General features: G+C 45.4%; 1 protein-coding gene and 1 pseudogene across 1 annotated transcript in view; both read left to right on the top strand.

The window, feature by feature from the left end:
- Window positions 1–1,282: 1,282 nt before the first annotated feature.
- LOC139154309 (ubiquitin-ribosomal protein eS31 fusion protein-like) lies at window positions 1,283–4,856 on the top strand (annotated as a pseudogene).
- Window positions 4,857–5,914: 1,058 nt separating this feature from the next.
- POLR2A (RNA polymerase II subunit A) overlaps window positions 5,915–21,076 on the top strand; it is a 42,955-nt gene continuing 27,793 nt past the window's right edge. Inside the window, exons 1-8 of the mRNA XM_070728800.1 lie at window positions 5,915–6,333; window positions 8,765–8,897; window positions 9,344–9,480; window positions 10,133–10,306; window positions 14,858–15,139; window positions 17,671–17,832; window positions 18,605–18,825; window positions 18,974–19,106. Of these exons, the coding sequence (XP_070584901.1) occupies window positions 6,244–6,333; window positions 8,765–8,897; window positions 9,344–9,480; window positions 10,133–10,306; window positions 14,858–15,139; window positions 17,671–17,832; window positions 18,605–18,825; window positions 18,974–19,106 (1,332 nt within the window). The 5' untranslated portion in view covers window positions 5,915–6,243. The remainder of the gene's footprint in view (window positions 6,334–8,764; window positions 8,898–9,343; window positions 9,481–10,132; window positions 10,307–14,857; window positions 15,140–17,670; window positions 17,833–18,604; window positions 18,826–18,973; window positions 19,107–21,076) is intronic.

Raw genomic sequence — 21,076 nt, 5'->3', positions numbered from 1 at the left:
TCTTGGTGCAGATGCTCTCAGCGTACATAAAATAAGATATACATTTGTCAAGAATCATGTGGTACAACACTTAATGATTGTCATAGGGGTCAAATAAGCAATGAAGAAGCAATATTAATAAAAATCTTAGGATACAAGCAACAAGTTACAGTCATACAGTCAACAAGGGAGGAAATGGGTGATAGGAATGATCAGAAAAACTAGTAGAATAGAAGTGCAGATTTAGTAGAAAGTTTTATTTTATTATCAACATATCCCACCTCTCTCCACATGTCCTTAAGATTTTAATATTGTTTTCAACTTATGTTTTAATGTACATGTGTAGATACGTTTTTATGACTGTAAGCCACCCAGAGTTATCCTACGGCAATATGGGCACCCAATAACTTTATAGTAATAATAAATAAGGTAAGGGGGGGGGAGTTTAAGAAAAGGAGAATGGAAAACTATAGAAAATGGTTGACTGAAGGTAGAGGAAACAGATTTCTCTCCTCATCTTTCCTTTTAAAAAAATATTTTAAACAGGTTTAGAAACATAGAAGACTGACGGCAGAAAAAGACCTCCTGGTCCATCTAGTCTGCCCTTATACTATTTTTTGTATTTTATCTTAGGATGGATATATGTTTATCCCAGGCATGTTTACATTCAGTTCCTGTGGATTTATCAACCACATCTGCTGGAAGTTTGTTCCAAGGATCTACTACTCTTTCAGTAAAATAATATTTTCTCATGTTGCTTTTGATCTTTCCCCCAACTAACTTCAGATTTTGTCCCCTTGTCCTTGTGTTCACTTTCCTATTAAAAACACTTCCCTCTTGGACCTTATTTAACCCTTGAACATATTTAAATGTTTCGATCATGTCCCCCCTTTCCGTTCTGTCCTCCAGACTATACAGATTGAGTTCATGAAGTCTTTCCTGATACGTTTTATGCTTAAGACCTTCCACCATTCTTGTAGCCCGTCTTTGGGCCCGTTCAATTTTGTCAATATCTTTTTGTAGGTGAGGTCTCCAGAACTGAACACAGTATTCCAAATGTGGTCTCACCAGCACTCTATATAGTGGGATCATAATCTCCCTCTTCCTGCTTGTTATACCTCTAGCTATGTAGCCAAGCATCCTACTTGCTTTCCCTACCGCCTGACTGCACTGTTCACCCGTAATAAATGTGATTTGGTAGAGTTATATTCTTTAGTAGGTTGATGTAAGGCTGGTTGTATTAAAGGAATTATTAGAAGAAATTATAAATTCTAAAATTATTTATATTAATGAGAACACTTTGTAAACATGCTCTTTTTGGCGTCGGCCATTCTGAGAGCAGGTGGTGGGTGCAACCATCACTAGGCGCTCTAACCGCCGCCATGCAGATCTTCGTGAAGACCCTGACGGGGAAAACCATTACCTTCGAGGTTGAACCATCTGATACTATAGAAAATGTCAAAGCCAAGATCCAGGATAAAGAAGGAATTCCTCCTGACCAACAGCGTTTAATTTTTGCTGGCAAACAATTGGAGGATGGACGTACTCTGTCTGATTATAACATCCAAAAGGAGTCAACACTTCATCTTGTGCTGAGGCTTCTTGGTGGGGCAAAGAAAAGGAAGAAGAAGTCTTACACCACTCTCAAGAACAAACATAAGAGAAAGAAGGTGAAACCTGCTGGGCTCAAATAAGTGGATGAGAATGGCAAAATCAGCCGTTTACGCCGTGAGTGTCCCTCTGAAGAATGTGGGGCCGGAGTGTTCATGGCTAGCCACTTTGATAGACATTATTGTGGCAAGCCACAACAAACCAGAAGACAAGTGAATATGTCTGTTTTAAGAATTGCTGTGTTTATTTCTCTGTTGTGGTTAGCTCTGGCCCTGCTCCTGCCCCAAGGACTGTGGATGTGGGGGAGACATCCACATGCTGCAGGCCTGGTTTGCCCCCGGTGGAATCTGCTGATGATGGCTCCTCTGACCAAGAAGACATGAGTGACAGGGAGGAGGAGAGTGTGGCAGACAGCTCAGAAGGAGATCAATTATCTAGCTCTTCCTTGGATTCAGAACAAGAGTTAATGATACAGCCACACATGCGGAGAGCGATGCATAGGCAGCAACAACTGAGAGATTATTATCAAAGAAAATGAGGCCACCTGTGGTTGGGTGGGGCTGTGGTCATTAGGGAGGCTGCTATAAATAGCAGCCTGTGGGTTTGGCCATTGTGGAGGATTATCTGATCTTTGTGTTTCATGCCTGCTTTACTGACTGATTTTTTTTGTGTGCTGATTTTTCCCTGCTTTGAAACTAAACCAGAGCAAAGTGTGTTTCACTTTGTGAAAGAAGGACTTTGAATTACCTCACAGCTGCAAGCTAAGTATCACAGGACTGATAAGGGACTTGTACCAATTACCAGTTTGTTTGGAGATGAATGATCTTTGCTATACCAAAAGAGGGCTCAGTTTAAGTGAATTCTCATTATAAAGAACATTGTTTTGAATTTTCAAACGTGTGTGTGTGTGTGTGTGTGTGTGAAATTTGTACCTGTGAATTTGTGGGAGGATTCTACCAGAGAGCCCGACAGAACATTTCTCATAATTGCTAAAATGTATAAAGCAGGGATTTACAAAACAATTTTTAAGTGTGTTTCTATTGCAGGAACATGATATGCTCATATGTGAAAAATAATGGGTTTTTAAATTGTTTTTAACTATTGGATTTGTATTGTTTTGTTGTTGTAAGCCACTCCAAGTCTCCGGAAAGGGGCGGCATACAAATCTAATAAAATAATAATAAAATAATAATGCCAACACAATGAAAGGAATTTGAGGATTATTGACTTCGTTGAAGTAAATACAATGTAAAAGTGAACCATAACAAGCACCATTATCTTGAGATTTTAAAATAAGATGAAAAATACAATGTGGATTATTCATTGGGCGTCTGGAATTGGTTGGGGGGGGGGGTGGACAAAGATAAGTAAAGATACTAGGAAGAGAAAGAAATAAAACCTAAAATTAAGAGGCACAAGAAATAATTAGTTAGTAAATCATAGCAATATTTTAAGAATAAAAGTTGGATTAATTAGTGGTTTAATCAGGAGACAAAACTATGGGATTAGGCAGCATTAGAGTGGTATAACATATGCCAAGGGTACAGAAATTATAAACACAGAAATGAAACAAAAATAATTATTTGAGAAGTGCTCATATATAACTGCTAATATAAAAATAAAGGACATAATATCAGCCTGTCAAACATAAGTATGAGTGAGGGTGAGAGATACATCAGAGGAAGGAAGAGGAGAGGAAAAAAGTAGAAAATATAGAGTTAATAGATAGTGAAGGTTGAGAGAGGGGAGTGTTGGGTCAGACTGAAGAATAATAGAAAGGTGCAAAATAAAATATTAGTTTATGAAATATTGAAAATGTATTTTATTGATAAATTTCAAGGCATATGCGTTTTGTTATAAAAATGAAACGAAAATAAATAAATAAATGGAATTTGTGATGAAAAATAAAAAAAAATCTGCAAAAAAAAAAGATGGGCAGCCAATAACTTTATATTAATAAATATTTGCCGCTTCTCTAACCATTTTGTAACGGATTCTGTATATGGGTTTGATTGGATAGTTTCATTAAGTTTTATTATGGGTTTTACTGTTCTTATTACTAATATTTGACTTTGTTTATTGTATGTACTACTTATTGTTGCAAGCCACCCTGAGTGCCATTAGGAGGTATAGAAGTCAAATTAATTAAATTAAATTAAATTTTAAGCAGCTCTCAACCACAAAAATCAATAAAATAAAATAAAGAGGAAGTTTAATTAAAAAACAATAAACTAATAGAATAAAACAAGGGAAAAGAAACAAAGAAAATAGATTGATAGGTCTAGAGGTTATTGGAGACACAGAACTTCTGCCAATTTATTTGGTCCCCGTTGCCAGGTATTGCTTTTTGGTATACAGTACATTTATTTATTGAGATTCTAATCCTGTAAAATACACATTAAAAAATATATAAAGACAAACGGAACAAAAGAGGAAGAAGTGATCCAGGAGGAAGGGGGGGGGGGGGAACAAAAACAAAAAACAAGCATTGGCCTCCCACTTTTTTCAGCGCTGTAAAACACAAAATAATTTTTAAAAAACTACAATTCCGTCCTCCATGTTGTTGTTTCTCCCCCATCCTTATGAGGATCACCCTATATAAAAGAAGACAAACGAAAATCAAAGATTTAAAACCCAGGATAAAGGGATATAGAGGAGGAAATTGGGTTTTGTAATATTTTTTTCCAAGGGAATGAAATTAGAAAAAGTACAAGCCCCCCCCCTCATCGAGATTTTATCGCGTTGGGGATTGAAAACGAACCTTTAAAAACAAAAAGGCCTATAGAAACCCTATGGCGAAAAGCTTGTCGCATAGGATGGGGGGTACCCCTTTTTTTCGGCCTAAGGAGGGGGGCAAGTCGCCCCTCAACCTGGCACTCCAGGCCAGAAAGCCCCTCTTTCCGCCCTTTCAATTTCCCCCTTCCCACAATTGAGCCTCCTCAGCCTCCCTTCCTGCCTCCCAATCCTTTATTCACCTCATTTCTCTAAATTTCCCTCCAAATTTGTTGTCTCTCACACGCCTCAGGAACATCAAAGATCGCTTCCCTTCACCCCCAGACCCACATCTTAGCCCCCCCCCCATTAATTACGTCCTCCCTGCCCCCCAATCCACTCCCTTCAATCTTTCCTCCATAAAATCTTCAGCCCAGGACGGAGTTTCTCCCCCCGTCTTTCCTATATCAGAAGCCCACCGCTTCCACAGCAACAACGTCCTGACCCCCAAGTCGCCCCTCACAACTTCCGTCAACTTCCCCTGGAAGATTTAATTTCACCCGGCTTCTTCTCGTAATTCGGTTAAATTGTAGCCCTCTCGGTGCACACAAACCCCTCAAAGAGGCTCTCAGGAGCCTTTCCGCCGAGGCTCGATTTAGTTGTGGAAGTAGGCTCCAAAGCACCGATCTTTCCTAAGCGAAGAGGCCCGGGCAAGCGCGCGCCTCTCCCGGTCGTGATAATCACGCGACCGCCAGGCTTTGCAGGCCGGCCGCCCCGAACGTTCCATCCAGCTCAACTTCGCGCTCGACAAAACCCGGCTCCGTGAGGCACCTGATTTTCCACCCTTCGGCCCTTTTCGGAAAAGTTCGGCATGACGCCACACCCGCCCTCCCCTCATGGAGCGGCTTTGTTTCCCCGCCTTTCGTAGCTCATGAATAGTCAATGACGTGCGTCGAAATCTTCGGGAAGGGAGCTTTTCCCCCCGACTGTACCATTAGCAGAAAGGGGGGGGGAACAAAACATTTATTTATTTATTTATTTATTTATTTGTATTTATATGCCGCCCAACTCCCGAAGATGACTCAAATAAGGAAATTGTAGATTAATCTAATTTGAGAGCAAGTCCTAATGAGGCGGCTTGGACTACAGAATAAGCTTTCCGGGTCGTTATTCCTTCCTGAAATAACTTGCTGTATTTGCAAAACAAAAACAAAAAAATCCTACTTCCATTGAATTACGACCACAGAACAGTTTGTTTGAAAAACCCCAAGTAATTCCAGCATGCACGCCAAATAACCTTTCATCCGCCTCCCCTCAAAATTTCAACGATTTCAATATTTATTATTGGATAATGGTACTGTATTAATAATACCATTTATTAACTGTGCGTTTTCTTCTCTCCCCCATCCATTTGGTTCGATCTTCCCTCTATCTATGGCACCGCCTCTTTTTCTTGTTTTTTTCTCGGGCCCTTCCCACGCCCTCTCCTGTTCGGAGACGACGCGGCCGCGGCCCCGCCCCTTTTTGCGTCCTTGCCCTTGCCGTTGTCCCCCTGTAGCCCCGTAGTCGGGGGAGCAAGAGTATATAAAGGCAGCGACGGCGCCGCTGCGCTCAGTCGCGCCGGAGAGCGCGGAGAGGGAGGATAGGAAGGGGGGAGGAAGCGGCCGGACGTGGTCGCGAGTCGGGACTCGGGGACCACGGCACGGCGATCCTCCTTCCACGCCGGCGTTGCGAGACGCTGGACGTTTTCCCTGGGGGTCGATATCGGGCCGGCGGCGTAAAAAAACAAAAACGGAGTGTTTGTGGGGGAAGTGCCGACGGCTGCTGTGGCTTCTTCCGGGCTGGTGACGGACTAAAAGGCGGAGGCAGAGCAGCGAGCGACGTCGTCACGTGACTCCGGGAAAAGGAAGGGGGAGAGGGGAAAAAAGGGGAGCCGCCAAGATGCACGGGGCCGCTCCCTCCGGGGACAGCGCGTGCCCGCTGCGCACCATCAAGCGCGTGCAGTTCGGCATCCTCAGCCCGGACGAGATGGTGGGTGGCCCGACGTTTTGGGCTGGGTGGGGGAGGTGGCGAGGAGGAGGGGCTTTTTCCAAAGTTTGCTTTTCCATTGGGAGTGGGGAAGGGGGGGGGTCTCGAACTACTTAGGGTGATTTCTACGACACCCCCCATTGTCTCAAGCAGCCCCCTTCTCCCCCCCTCTTTCTCGGGAGTGGGGGGGGGACTCACACAGGTTGCAGGGTTTTTCGCTGTTTTGCAAAAAAAGGAAAAAATGGTGAGGAAGGGTCTTCAGTTATTTAAGTGGGGTTTCTCCCACCTCACCCCCCACTTTGTCAAGCGCGCCCCACTTTCTTTCTTGAGACAGTTGGCAACCCCCCCTCCCCCCACCTTAAGCCTCAGCGCTTCTTTGCAAGGAAAAAAATATGGGAAAGGATGGGAAGAGGGGATTTCTGGGACTTTTAATTCTCCGACCCTCCCCCTCATTCATTTTTCAAGCTCCCCTCCCCCTTTCTTGAGAGGAGGGCTTTGCAAGGTTTGACCAAGGAAATAATTTTGGGAGGATGGGGTGTTTCAGAAATTTATTTTTATTGATTTGTATTTCTAGGCCACCCTTCTCCAAGGGGACTCAGTTTCTGATTTCTTGGATTATTTAGGGGGGGGGGGGTTGATGACTTCTCCCTAGCAAGCCCCCTTTTGCCCTCTTTTCTGGCAGTTTTTGTTTTGTTTTTGCATGCACAAATGCTTCTTTGGGAAAACAAAAATGCATTTGGGGGAAGGGATTTGAGTTACTTAAGCTGTGGTCACTCCACTCTCCCAAATGCCCTCCCCCTTTTGGGAAGTTTGCAGTTTTTCCAAGTGCAAATGGCTCTTACCCCATCTCCCCACAAAAGCATCAGCTGTCAGTGGCTTTCCTTTTGGAAGGGTTTCACTCTGGATTGGGGTATCTTGCTCTGCCCCCCCCCCCTTTTTAAATCCTGATTTTTAAGAGAGGGGGTTGATAAAGATCAGGGTGGTGGGTGATCCTTTGGTAGTTCTGCCTTTTAAAAGCTGCTGCCACCAACTTTAATGGAATCTTCGGAATGTGGGTTATTCCATAACAATAACAATTGTTTTATATGCTGCTCCTCTGAAGCGATTGGCAGAGCTTTTGGTTGATTGATTTTATAATAGAATACGTTTCTTTATTGGCCAGGTGGGATTGGACACACAAAGAATTGTCTGTGGTGAATATGCTCTCAGTCTACATAAAAGATACATTTGTCAAGAATCATGAGATACAACACTTAATGATTGTCATAGGGGTCAAATAAGCAATGGAGAAACAATCAATATTAATAAAAATTTTGAGGATACAAGCAACAAGTGACAGTCATGCAGTCCTAAGTGGGAGGAGATGGGTGATAGGAATGATGAGCAAAAACTAGTAGAAATAGTAGTGCAGACTTAATGAATAGTTTGACAGTGTTGAGGAAATTATTTGTTTAGCAGAGTGATGGCGTTCAGGGGAAAACAGTTCTTGTGTCTAGTTGTCTTGATGTGCAGTGCTTTATATTGTTTTGGATTCCCTGTGTGTCCAATCACGTTTGGCCAATAAAATTCTATTCTATTGAGGGTAGGAGTTGAAAGGGGTCAGTAAATATTTTCCCCGCCCTCTTTTTGACTCCTGCAGTATACAGGTCCTCAATGGAAGGCAGGTTGGCAGTAATTGTTTTTTCTGAAGTTCTGATTCTCCTGTGAAGTCTGTGTCGGTCCTGTTGGGTTGCAGCACCAAACCAGACAGTTATAGAGGTGCAGATGACAGACTCGGTGATTCCTCTGTAGAACTGTATCAGCAGCTCCTTGGGCAGTTTGAGCCCACTTTTTTAATCCCGCTGTTAATACTCTGCAAAGAAGTTTTAAATGAGTTTCATTTGTCAAATTTATATCCCACTTTTGTTGTTATCCAGACTTAAATGGGTGGGCAATTTGGGAGCCCTGGGAATCTTCAAAGAGTTTGCTTGCTAGAACTTCACATTGGTTTACTGAGTTTTTATCTCGCCTTTAATACTTTGTAAGTCATTCAAAGCAGGGATTATTCTTAATAATTTTCCCCCAAAACAACCCTGTGAGGTGAGCTAAAGCAGGACTAGAACCCAAAGTCACCCATCTGGATTTCATGCCTAAAGGGGAACTAGAACTCTCTGTCTCCTGGTGTTTGGCCCAAAGTCACTCAGCTAGCTATTTTTGATGTCTAAGGCAGGACTAGCACTCCCAGTCTCCCAGGTTTTTAACCTGCTTCCTTAACCACTAAGCCAACCTGAATCAAAACATTCTTGTAGTCTTTTCTCTCCTCAAACCAAAAAATGATAATTTCCCGTCTGGCTTGTTTGGGTTGCCACAATTTTGTGGCACGTTCACGCTTTTTAACCAAAGAGCCATCCTTCCAGCACCCGGCACTGACCCGCTTTTTGCTTGCAATTTCTAGAAACGGATGTCGGTGACCGAAACGGGCATCAAATACCCAGAGACCACGGAAGGCGGTCGCCCCAAACTCGGAGGGCTGATGGATCCTCGCCAAGGGGTCATCGAAAGGACTGGGCGGTGCCAGACATGTGCAGGTGAGGACTTCAGTTGTGCCCCCCATCTGTGCCGTGGGTTGATGTGGCCAGGGACATCACAGCCTCGTGTTTGAGAGTGGTGCGGTGACCTAGGTCAGTGTTTCCCAACCTTGGCAACTTGAAGATATTTGGACTTCAACTCCCAGAATCCTGGCTGGGGAGTTCTGGGAGTTGAAGTCCAAATATCTTCAAGTTGCCAAGGTTGGGAAACACTGGCCTAGAGGCAGAGCTCTCGCCCCACAATCAGGAGGATGTGAGTTCAATCCTAAGTAGAAGCCAATATTTTTCTCAGAATATATCTGCTGAACAAAACTCCGCATTGGAGACAGGAAAGGCATCCGGGCAGTAAAACACTCCGCTCCATTCAATTATCTAAGACTCCACCCTAACGCAAGGGATGATGGGGTCCTTAAAAGTGATCCTCGCCTCTTGTTTCTCTCTGGCAGGCAACATGACCGAATGTCCAGGGCATTTTGGCCACATCGAACTGGCCAAGCCGGTCTTCCACGTTGGCTTTTTAGGGAAAACCATGAAAGTCCTTCGCTGCGTTTGTTTCTTCTGCTCCAAACTGCTGGTTGATTCGGTGAGTCATGAGAAACACCCCGCTCCCCCCCACCCCGCTCCCAACATGGCAGCTGAACCCCAAAAGTGGAAAGGTTGAAGCTGGGATTTTTAGCCCTTAATTTCCATGGCTACGTGAGTTTTAACCCACATTTCACCAACTCCACCAGTTCCACCATTGTTAAGTGAATCCCTGTAGCCACTAGGTAAATCACACTGTCGTTAAGCAAACCTGGCTCCCCCATTGGCTTCCAAGGTCACCACAGGGGATCATGTGATCCCCAGGACGCTGCGACCACCATATATATGAGTCAGCTGCCATGGTCACAGGTGTGAAAAACCTACCCTCTGTCACTTTTTGTCAAGTGCTGTTGTAACTTTGAACAAGCCACCAAACGAAATGTTGCAGGTCAAGGACCACCTGCATGTGATTTACATCTTTTTAAAATTTTGTATATTTTTCTAAATCTTTTTAAAAATTGTACACCAAATATCTGAGTTTACCTTCTTGTTGATTGTAACCAATCTTCTTGTAACCAATCAATTTTAGAAATAAAAGGCAGAAATTGCCCAAACCCCAAGGGGGGTGGGGGCCTCTGTGCCACCCCACCCCATCTTGTGGGGGTTGGGGGCATCCTTCATTCCTTGGGTGTTTTCCCTCCTTTTCCTGGCAGAACAATCCGAAGATCAAGGACATCTTGACCAAATCCAAAGGCCAGCCGAAGAAGCGGTTGACGCACGTCTACGATCTCTGCAAAGGCAAGAACATTTGCGAGGGTGGAGAAGAGATGGACAACAAATTTGGGGTCGAGCAGCCCGAAGGCGATGAGGACCTCACCAAAGAAAAGGTGAGAAGCCAGTTTAAGACCCCCACCCACTCCCCAAAAAAACAACCCCTCAGTAATTCCGCTGCTGAACTTGGTAATCTCCTGCTGGGTTTCCACTCCTGAAATCAGTCAATCAGAATAGAGCTGCAAGGGACCTTGGAGGTCTTATTTTTTTATTTATTTTTCAAATTTATAGGCCACCCTTCTAGTGAATTCACAATAAAATGATTACAAAATTAAGATACTCCAATATATAGAATAAAAACAATAGAAAAATTAAAACCCAATGTAAAAAGCATACAATCACCACTCACCACTCAGTTTTCTGGAGCAGAAAACTCGCTCAATGGCCCCAGGCCTACCAGCATAGATGCGTCTTCAAGGCCTTTCAGAAGGTGAGAGTGGGGGCGGTATGAATCTCGGGGGGCAGGTGGGTTGGTTCCAGAGGACCGGAGCCGCAACAGAGAAGGCCCTTCCCCGTGGCCCCCCAGCCCGCACTGTTTGGCCAATGGGACCTGGACTCTGCAATTTAATCGGTTGCTGGGACATGTGAGGCAGGAGACATGTAGGGCTATATAGGTAATGACCAACACCTTGAATTGCGTCCAGAGACCGATCAGAGGCCAGTGCAGCTCATGGAGTGCACGGCTTGCGTGGCTGCATGCTGGACTGATTGAAGTCTCCGAACGTGCTTTAAGGGAAGCCTCGAGGTGACGAGGGCATGAATGACTGTGAGAAGAGACTCCCAATCCAGGTGGGGCTGCAGTTGGTGCACCAGGTGAACCTTCTAGTCCAGCCCCATGCTCAAGCAGGAGACCCCATCCCATTTCAGGCAAATGGCTCTCCAGTCTCTTCTTAAAATCCTCCAGTGTTGGATGATGATGATGATGAAGAAGGAGAAGAAGAGGAGGAGGAGAAGAGCCATTATTGTCATTGTACATCATCTGTACTACAAAATTGACAACTTACAACTTTGGAAAGAAAGTAATTCCACTGGTTGATTAAAAAAAGGGGGCAGCAAGAATGATCAAGGGAATGGAGCCCCTCCCTTATGAAACCAGGTTGCAACGCCTTGGTCACTTCAGCCTTGAAAGACGGCGTTGAAGGGGTGACTTGATCGAAGGGTATAAAATCATGCCTGGGATAGAAAAGGTGGATAGAGAAAAAATATATTGTGATATTTTCTCTATCACACAATATTAGGATGAGGGGGCCCTCCGTAAAGCTCACAGGTAAGAAAGGGAGGACAAATCAAGGGAAATATTTCTTCCCCCAGAGGGTCCTTGGTTTATGGAATTCCCTTCCAGAAGAGGTTGTGACTGCTATCAGCCTGGAGAGCTTCAAGGCAGGATTAGACAGATTCAGGGATGCCGAGTGTATCATAGGTGGTTATTGAAACGGATGTCCAAGTGCCGCCTCTATGTTGGTTGAGGCAGACAGGATTCCCTTGAGTACCATTTGTTGGGGGTCAGGGGAAAGGGAGGGTCTTGCCTTCTCTTCTGCCCAAGATCTCCAAGGACAATTGGTGGGCCACTGTGTGACACAGAATACTGGACTCCATGGGCTTTGACCCATTCAGCTGGGCTCTTCTTAGGTTCTTATGTTCTTATTAATCGAATAACAGAGGTGAAATGGACCTTGGAGGTCTTCTAGTCCAATCCACTGCTCAAGCAGGAGACCTTATCCCACTTCAGTTCAATCTTGGACTGAAATGGGATTATCGTCCAATCTCTTCTTCAAAACCTACCAGTAGCAAGCTGTTCCACTGGTAAATTGTCCTCACTGTTAGGAAGTTTCTCCTGAATTCCAGGTTGTTTCTCTCTCCTAGATTAGTGTCCATCTGTTGGTTCTTGCGCTGCCTTCTGGTGCTTTGCTAAATAGGTGGACCCCCTACTTGTATTTGTGGGACCCCCCCCCAAATACTGGAAGACAGCTATCATGCCCTCCCCCCCCCAATCAGCCAGACACAAATCCTGCAACTGTTCTTGATATGTTTTAGTCTCCAGGCCTTTTTTAGTTGCTCTTTCCTGGACTTTCAGCGTAAAGTAGTTGGACATGGTTCAGCATTGTTGTGTTCTTGTGGTACAATCTCTTTTGCGCCAGGATACAAAATCAAGGTTTAGCAAGCAATAACTTGCTGTTGACACTGGCTGGTCCCAGGGCTGCCTATCATTCTTTCGAACATTCTTTCAATCAGCATTTCCATATATTGAAAGTCACAGCCTGATAGTCTCCAGAGAGGGGCGGCATACAAATCTAATAAATAATAATAATAATAATAATAATAAAATAATAATATTTAATACTCCACTTTTATCTGTTTTTTTACAAACGACTTAAGGCAGCAAATACATCCAGCATAGTTTCCTCCTCCTATTTTCCCACAACAACAACAACAGCCCTGTGAGCTGGATTGGGCTGAGACAGAACTGGCACCAGGTCACCCAGTCGGTTTCCATGCCTAAGGCAGCGCTAGAACTCCCAACCTCTTGGTAACTGGCCCAAAGTTACCCAGCCGGCTTTCATATTGTTTTGCTTGACCGAAAATTAAATTGATTTCATCCCATTTACAGCCTTGGCATCGTTTTGTACAGTGTTGCCACCACCAGAAGCCCTACGGAAGTTAGTTATTAGACTGGGAACCTTTTCCCTCAATAATAAAACACAGAAATAACAATATTAGTTAATCAGGTCTCAACCAGAAATAACTGTCTCGGATTCTGTTTGCCTGTTGCCTGCGAAAACAGTTGTTTCCCTCCCCAAGGTTTGAATTTCCACTGGGAAATTAATACACAGGCATTAACACCTGCGATACTTGAAACCCGCTAATCTTCCAGGGGGAGTTTCATCAAATTGTGTGTGTTGCAATTTCTGTTCTTTAAAAAATGGATGCTCCATCCATGTTTATCAACTCGAAGCAAGAACAAAATTCCCATTAATGGATGTTTTTTTTGTTTTTTTTGCCCATTCAAAATCTGCTTGCAGGTCAGCCCAGGGCAGTTCTGCCGATTGTGCTTTAGTTTTCTTCTGAATTAATGTAATTGATGCCCACTTAAGAGAAACCGAGAGGTCCCTGGAAGGCTCTTAGTCTAAAGGAGCCTTTTATACATTAATTGGGTCTTGAATTGTGCCTGAAGTCTACCTGGTTTGATTAAAGTTTCCTGTTAAAATCAAAAGAAATGTCACAAAACACAACACACACACACAATTAGGTATTAATAGGTAAGTGAATTTCAGCTCGGTCACAAGTTGGTTTGCTAGTGTTCTTGTGGCTTACCCTTTAAAGACTATTTGGGTGAAAACGAGTGCTTGCCCAGAAGAAGAAGGAAAGTAGAGAAATATTGCCTCAGGAGGGAAAATGTGAATTTCAGGGGAATAAAAGCACGGCCCTTGGGGTCAATTTCAGTTTTGCACTGAAGTCTTTCCCAGCTGCCCTTTTCTATTTTATTTTGCCTGTTATTATTTTTATAAATAACTCAAAGCAGTGCATAGGCCTAATGCTCCTTCCTCCTATTTTCCCCACTACAACAACCCTGTGAGGTGGGTTGGGTGGAGAGCGTGGAACTGGCCCAAAGTAACCCAGCTGGCTTTTGTAACTAAGGCTGGACTAGATCCCACCATCATCTGCTGATTGGCAAGAAGTCACCCAACCTGCTTTCATCCCTAAGGCCTGATTATAACTCCCAGTCTTCTGGTTGTTGGTCCAAAGCTCCCCAGACAGCTTTCACGGCTAAGACGGGACTAGAACTCACCATCTTCTAGTGATTGTCCTAAAGTTACCCAGCTGGCTTTCATCCCTAAGGCGGGACTAGACTCTCAGTCTACTAGTGATTGGTCCCAAGTCACCCAGATCTCTTTCATCCCTAAGGCTGGACTAGAACTCTCAGTCTCCTAGTCATTGGCTCAAAGCTACGCAGACAAGTTTCAGGGCTAAGGCGAGGGCTAGAAATCACCATCTCCGAATTTCTAGCCTGGTACCTTCACTGTTGAGGAGGGGGATTAATAAGAGAAAGAGAAGGAGTATTCAGCTAATTTTATATATTTATTAATTGGATTTATATGCCGCCCTTCTCCGAGGACTTGGGGCGGCTTACAACATATAAAAAGACAATGTACATCGAAATTCAATTAATTAAAGTTAAGAGTTAAATCTAAAAGCCAGAAAACCAATTCAAATGCATATCCATTCGGTCAACAAACCCCACCATACATTCATCGGCCAGGGGGCAAAAATCTAATAGCCCCAAGCCTAGCGGCATAGGTGAGTCTTTAGGCTCTTGTGAAGGAGGGCGGGGCAGTGCGTATATCTGGGGGGAACTGATTCCAGTGGGCTGGGCCCCCCACAGAGAAGGCCCTTCTCGGCCACGCCAAGCGACATTGTCTAGTTGACGGGACCTCTAGAAGGCCAACTGTGGGACCTGACCGGATGCTGGGATTTATGCGTCAGGTTTGTCCAGCCTCTTGAGTTACTTTGTAAGCAAAGGTTACCCAGTATAAATACAAATTGCACCCAGGTTTCCTTTCTCGCACAGACACACACGCACACACTGACGGCTTCTTCCCTTCCTCAAGGGCCACGGGGGCTGCGGGCGCTACCAACCCAGGATCCGCCGCTCGGGCCTGGAGCTCTACGCCGAATGGAAGCACGTGAACGAGGACTCTCAGGAGAAGAAGATCCTGCTCAGCCCCGAGCGGGTCCACGAAATCTTCAAGCGGATCTCGGACGAGGAGTGCTTCATCCTGGGCATGGACCCCAAGTACGCCCGGCCGGAGTGGATGATCTGCACCGTGCTGCCCGTCCCTCCGCTCTCCGTCAGACCGGCCGTCGTCATGCAAGGCTTGGCCAGGAATCAGGTGGGCTTGCGGGCAGCTCAGAGCAGCAGGGGGGAGGCTTGAATTGTTTTTGATTTTTTAAATTATTTTTTATTTTGATAATGAACAAACAAAATAACATGTACAAAAAACACAAAATGAATTTAGCTTAATACTTTTACAATTCTGTTTCCATTGATTCATTTCTTTTTCTTAAACATTAGTTCAATTCTTTTTTTCTTTTCTATCCAGCTATATAATTTCCCCCAAACTGTGTAGTAGTCTTTATTTTGTTTATTCTGTAATTCATGTTAATTTGCTTAGTTAAGCACAATCTAGCAATTTCCTAATCACCATTTCTTCATTTGGTATATTTTCCTTTTTCCAAGTTTGTGCAAACACCAACCTTGCTGATGTTAATACAGTGTTCCCTCGATTTTCACGGGTTCAAACTTCGCGAAAAGTCTATACCATGGTTTTTCAAAAATATTAATTAAAAAATACTTTGCGGGTTTTTCCCCTATACCACGGTTTTTCCTGCACGATGACGTCATATGTCATCGCCAAACTTTCGTCTGCCTTTAATAAATATTTTTTTAATACTTTAATAAATAAACATGGTGAGTAATGATCTAAATGGTTGCTAAGGGAATGGGAAATTGCACTTTAGGGGTTTAAAGTGTTAAGGGAAGGCTTGGGATACTGTCCATAGCCAATAATAGTGTATTTACTTCCGCATCTCTACTTCGCGGAAATTTGACTTTCGCGGGCGGTCTGGGAACGCATCCCCCGTGAAAAGCGAGGGAACACTGTATATGTGTTATCAAGTACAGTAGTCCCTCACCTATCGCTGGTGTTACGTTCCAGACCTGGCCGCGATAGGTGAAATCCGCGATGGGGAATTTATCAACTGATAGTACTTATTTAAGTATTTATATTGTAATTGTTTGGTACGTTTTCATTGTTTTAAGTGTTTATAAACCCTTCCCACACAGTATTTATTTTAGATACAGTATTTAAATACAGTACAGTGATCCCTCGATTAGCACGGTCTCGATTAGTGCGAAACGCTACAACACGGTTTTTCAAAAAATATTAATTAAAAAATAAGTCCGCGGTTTTTTTTCTACACCACGGTTTTTCCCACCCGATGACGTCATACGTCATCACCAAGAGTCACTTCTCTGTCTCTTTCTCTTTCTTTCCTGTCATTCTCTGCTTCAATCATTTTCTCATTTCTCTTTTTTTCTCACCTTTTTTCTATCATTTCTCTCTCTCTTTCTCTCCCTGTTGCCGGCGTGGTATATGAGAGAGAAAGAGAGAGGCAGAGGTCGGGCGCATTACCGGGAGGTGGAGGCGGCGTGGGGATGCTGGGTGCCGGGGACACCGAGGAGGGGGTGGACGTGGCCTCTCAGCTGCAGAGCCGAACAAGGGCGGAGTCCGGCGCTGGGGCCATGCGGGGCCGCTCATCCAGGGGGGCGTGGACTGGCAAGTCGCCCTCCTTTCTCTCTCTTTCTCTCTCTTATACCACACCGGTAACAGGGAGAGAAAGAGAGAGAGCGGAGGGCACCTTGCCGGTCCACGCCCCCCTAGATGAGCGGCTCCGCATGGCCCCAGCGCCGCCCAGGCAAAGGGGAAACCCCAAGATCGCTTGCCGCTTGCCGTATTGCAGCGAAGGAGGCGAAGCAAGGCTCCAAGCTGCAATACGGCAAGCGGCAAGCGATCTTGGGGTTTCCCCTTTGCCTGGGCGGCGGGAAGACCAAGGGAAGGTTCCTTCAGCCGCCCAACACCTGATCCGCTCCGCAGCGCGGCAGCAGCGAGGAGCCGAAGATGGGGTTTCCCCTTTGCCTGGGCAACAAGGAAACCCCATCTTCGGCTCCTCGCTGCTTCCGCGCTGCGGAGCAGATCAGCTGTTGGGCGGCCGAAGGAACCTTCCCTTGGTCTTCCCCGCCGCCCACACGCAAACTCCACCATCTGCGCATGTGCAACCATGAAAAAAAAATGGCCCGCATGCGCAGATGGTGTTTTTTACTTCCGCACCACTATAACGCGGAAATCGATTAGCGCGGGAGGTCTTGGAACGTAACCCCCGCGCTAATCGAGGGAACACTGTATTTACAATTTTAGATTTTTATTTTTATTTTTAAAAACCTGCCGATCGAGTTCGGCGGCCTGTTTAAATCTGCCGATCGACTTCCTCAGAAACCCGCGATGAAGTGAAGCCGCAGTAGGTGAAGCGCGGTATAGCGAGGGACTACTGTAGTAGTCTTTTTTGCTATGCTGTCCTCTAATCATTCCCAAAAGATAAATTTCCAGTTTCATTTCCAATTGATATTTTAACATTTCTTTCAACCAGTTTTGAATCCTAGGCCAAATTTTTTTTGCTTCCGGACATAATCACCAAGTATGATAGTACATATCTATGCTAGATTTGCGTTTCCAGCACTTATTACTTATGTTTGGATAAATTTTATCATTTATTCATTTTAACATCCATCCAAGCTTTCGGGGGGGGGGGACTCACTCAGGGAGGGGACCCGACTAAATGCTGACCCCCACCTCCTTCCCCCTAGGATGACTTGACTCACAAGCTGGCCGATGTGGTGAAAATCAACAACCAGTTGCGGCGGAACGAACAGAATGGGGCGGCCGCTCATGTCATCGCAGAAGACGTCAAGTTGCTCCAGTTCCACGTGGCCACCATGGTGGACAACGAACTGCCTGGGCTTCCCCGGGTAAGTGCCTGAAGAGTGGGCAGGAGCGGGCCCCAAGGACCCCTTTCCTCCCACCCACCTACCAAAATAAGGGTCCCCCTATTTTAAAAGAGTGGTTCTCAGCCATGACTGCTAAGTATATATGTTTTTGTTTGTGCGTTTGTGCTTTTGGTTTGTTTTCTATGTCTAGAAAAGGGGGGACATGATCGAAACATTTAAATATGTTAAAGGGTTAAATAAGGTCCAGGAGGGAAGTGTTTTTAATAGGAAAGTGAACTCAAGAACAAGGGGACACAATCTGAAGTTAGTTGGGGGAAAGATCAGAGGCAACATGAGAAAATATTTGAGTGAAAGAGTAGTAGATCCTTGGAACAAACTTCCAGCAGACGTGGTTGGTCAATCCACAGGGACTGAATATTAAACATGCCTGGGATAAACATAGATCCACCCTAAGATAAAATGCAGGAAATAGCATAAGGGCAGACTAGGTGGACCAGGAGGTCTTTTTCTGCCCTCAGTCTTCTATGTTTCTATTTTGCTTGTTTTTTTGTGTGTGTTTTTTTAAATCTTATATTCTCATAAAAATTATTTTTTTAAAAAGAGAGAGAGAGAGAGAGAGAGAGAGAAGGAAGGGGCTAGAAGATAGACAGGTGTCTAAAATGCCACACGCTGCCGTGTTGATCCCCCAAACCTCAGGGTCCTTTCCCCCCCTCCGTTATCTGTTTTTAAACCCCTCTGTGTGCCAGAGGCCTGATGCCCACTCAGGCTTTGCCCCCCTTTCCGACCTCTGCAGGCGATGCAAAAATCCGGCCGACCTCTAAAGTCCTTGAAACAGCGTCTGAAAGGGAAAGAAGGCCGCGTGCGAGGGAACCTGATGGGCAAACGGGTGGATTTCTCCGCCCGGACAGTCATCACGCCTGATCCCAACCTCTCCATCGACCAGGTGGGCGTGCCACGCTCCATCGCTGCCAACATGACCTTTGCCGAGATCGTGGCGCCTTTCAACATTGACAGGTGAGGGGGGGATGATAAGTCCCATAAATAAATAAAATGAGGCAGGGCTGGCAAACACATACCCACACACAGCCAATGACCTGGCACTTACTGGCCTGGCTGTGTCTCTTTGACCCTTCTGACTGTCCACCCACCCACCTTTCTCCAGGCTGCAGGAGCTGGTGAGCCGAGGGAACAGTCAATATCCTGGAGCCAAATACATCATCCGACACAATGGAGACAGGATTGATCTCCGCTTCCACCCGAAGTCCAGCGACCTCCACTTGCAGATTGGGTACAAGGTCAGTCTGGCTGGAAAAGGGGAGTGTGTGTTTCTGTGTGTGTGTGTGTGTGTTTGGCAGGGGGATATGGTCCCATTGCAGCAGCAGGAGAGTAGTAGCACTAACTCTTGGGGTGAACCAAAATGGCGGTCAAGGAAATGGTGAGACTGGCGTTAAAAAGGGGCAGGGTGGGTTGTCTTTCCTGTCGACTGAGGCCGGGCAGCGTTGGGACTGCAGGAAATGCTACAGAATTAGCACTCAACTTCCAACAATCCGTTTAGTGACCGTTCAATGTTACAGCGGCCATGGAAAACTGGGGCTTGTAACCCGTTTTTCCGCAGTTACGACCGTTGCCACAGCCGCCCCGTGATTGGGCGATTGGAATTCGGGTGCTTGATCGCTTTTGTGGCAGTCCAATGGGGGGAAGAAAGATTCACTTAACAACTGGACTACTCAACAGCAGTGAATCTCTTGGTAACTGAGACAAGGAAGGTCGTAAAAGGGGGCAAAACTTCCTTTATAAATGTCTCACTTAACAAAAGAGCCCTTGGGCTTAATTTGGGTTGCGAGTCAGACGGTCCTCGACTTAACGACCCCAATTGGGATCAAAATGTCTCTTGCTAATGAGCCAGGCGGTTCCGTCAGCTGTTTTATGAGCTTTTCTGCCCAGGTGGTTATGTGAATCCTGATCAGTGACTTAGGTGGTGGTTAAACGAATCCAGCTTTGCCCTATTAATTCCGCTGGTTGAAAGCTGGCTGGGAAAAACTGGACGGGATGTTGCAATCATTGCAAATACAAGGGTGCCAAGCATCCCAAAAGATTATTATCACGGGATGCTGTGACGATCATAAATGTGGGGACCATTGGTAAGTCATTTCCTTCGGTGCTGCCATAACTTTAAAAAGGTGCTAAGTTGGTCATAATTCAAGGATGACCGGTAACACACACATTTTTTAAAAAAACGTCAAACCCCACCCCCCCCCCCATTTTGCAAATTGTGTGGTCTATTTGCTTCCTCTGCTCAACCCTGATAAGATGGAGTGGCTGTGGGTTTTGCCTCCCAAGGACAATCCCATCTGTCTGTCCATTACTTTGGAGGGGGCGAATCATTGACCCCTTCAGAGAGGGTCTGCAACTTAGGCATCCTCCTCGATCCACAACTGACTTTAGAACATCATCTGTCAGCTGTGGCAAGGGGGGCGTTTGCCCAGGTTCGCCTGGTGCACCAGTTGCAGCCCTATCTGGACCAAGAGTCACTGCTCACAGTCACTCATGCCCTCATCACCTCGAGGTTCGACTACTGCAATGCTCTCTACATGGGGCTACCTTTGAAAAGTGTTCGGAAACTTCAGATCGTGCAGAATGTGGCCACAAAAGCAGTTACGGGTCTCTCCAGATATACCCCTGTTTCTCCAACACTCCGCAGACTGCACTGGCTGCCAATTGGTTTCTGGACACAATTCAAAGTGTTGGTGATGACCTATAAATACCTACATGGCACCGGACCAGATTACGTACGGGACCGCCTCTTGCCACACAAATCCCAGCAGCTGATTAGGTCCCACAGAGTTGGCCTTCTCCAGGTCCCGTCGACCACACTGGCAGGACCTAGGGGACCTTCTCTGTGGCGGCCCCATCCCTCTGCAATCAGCTCCCTCCAGAGATTCGCACTGCCCCCACCCTCCTCACCTTTCGCAAGAGCCTCAAGACCGATCTATGTCACCAGGCATGGGGCAGTTAGATCATGCCCCCCCCTTCTGACCATTAAATGTTACGTGTGGACGTGATTGAGTTATTGACTGCTTTTTCATGTAATGGGGTTTTAGCTTATTACAGTATTATTTATTATTATTATTTATTGGATTTGTATGCCGCCCCTGTCCACAGACTAGTTTTTAATTATTAGATTTGTACACATATTGTTTTTGTATTGTGTTCTGTGAGCCGACCCGAGTCTTCCGAGAGGGGCGGCATACAAGTTAATAAATAA

Source organism: Erythrolamprus reginae, chromosome Z, assembly GCF_031021105.1.
Source record: "Erythrolamprus reginae isolate rEryReg1 chromosome Z, rEryReg1.hap1, whole genome shotgun sequence".
NCBI lineage: Eukaryota > Metazoa > Chordata > Lepidosauria > Squamata > Dipsadidae > Erythrolamprus > Erythrolamprus reginae.
Note: the sequence above shows the minus strand (reverse complement) of the source record. Positions and strands in the feature narration are given on the sequence as shown.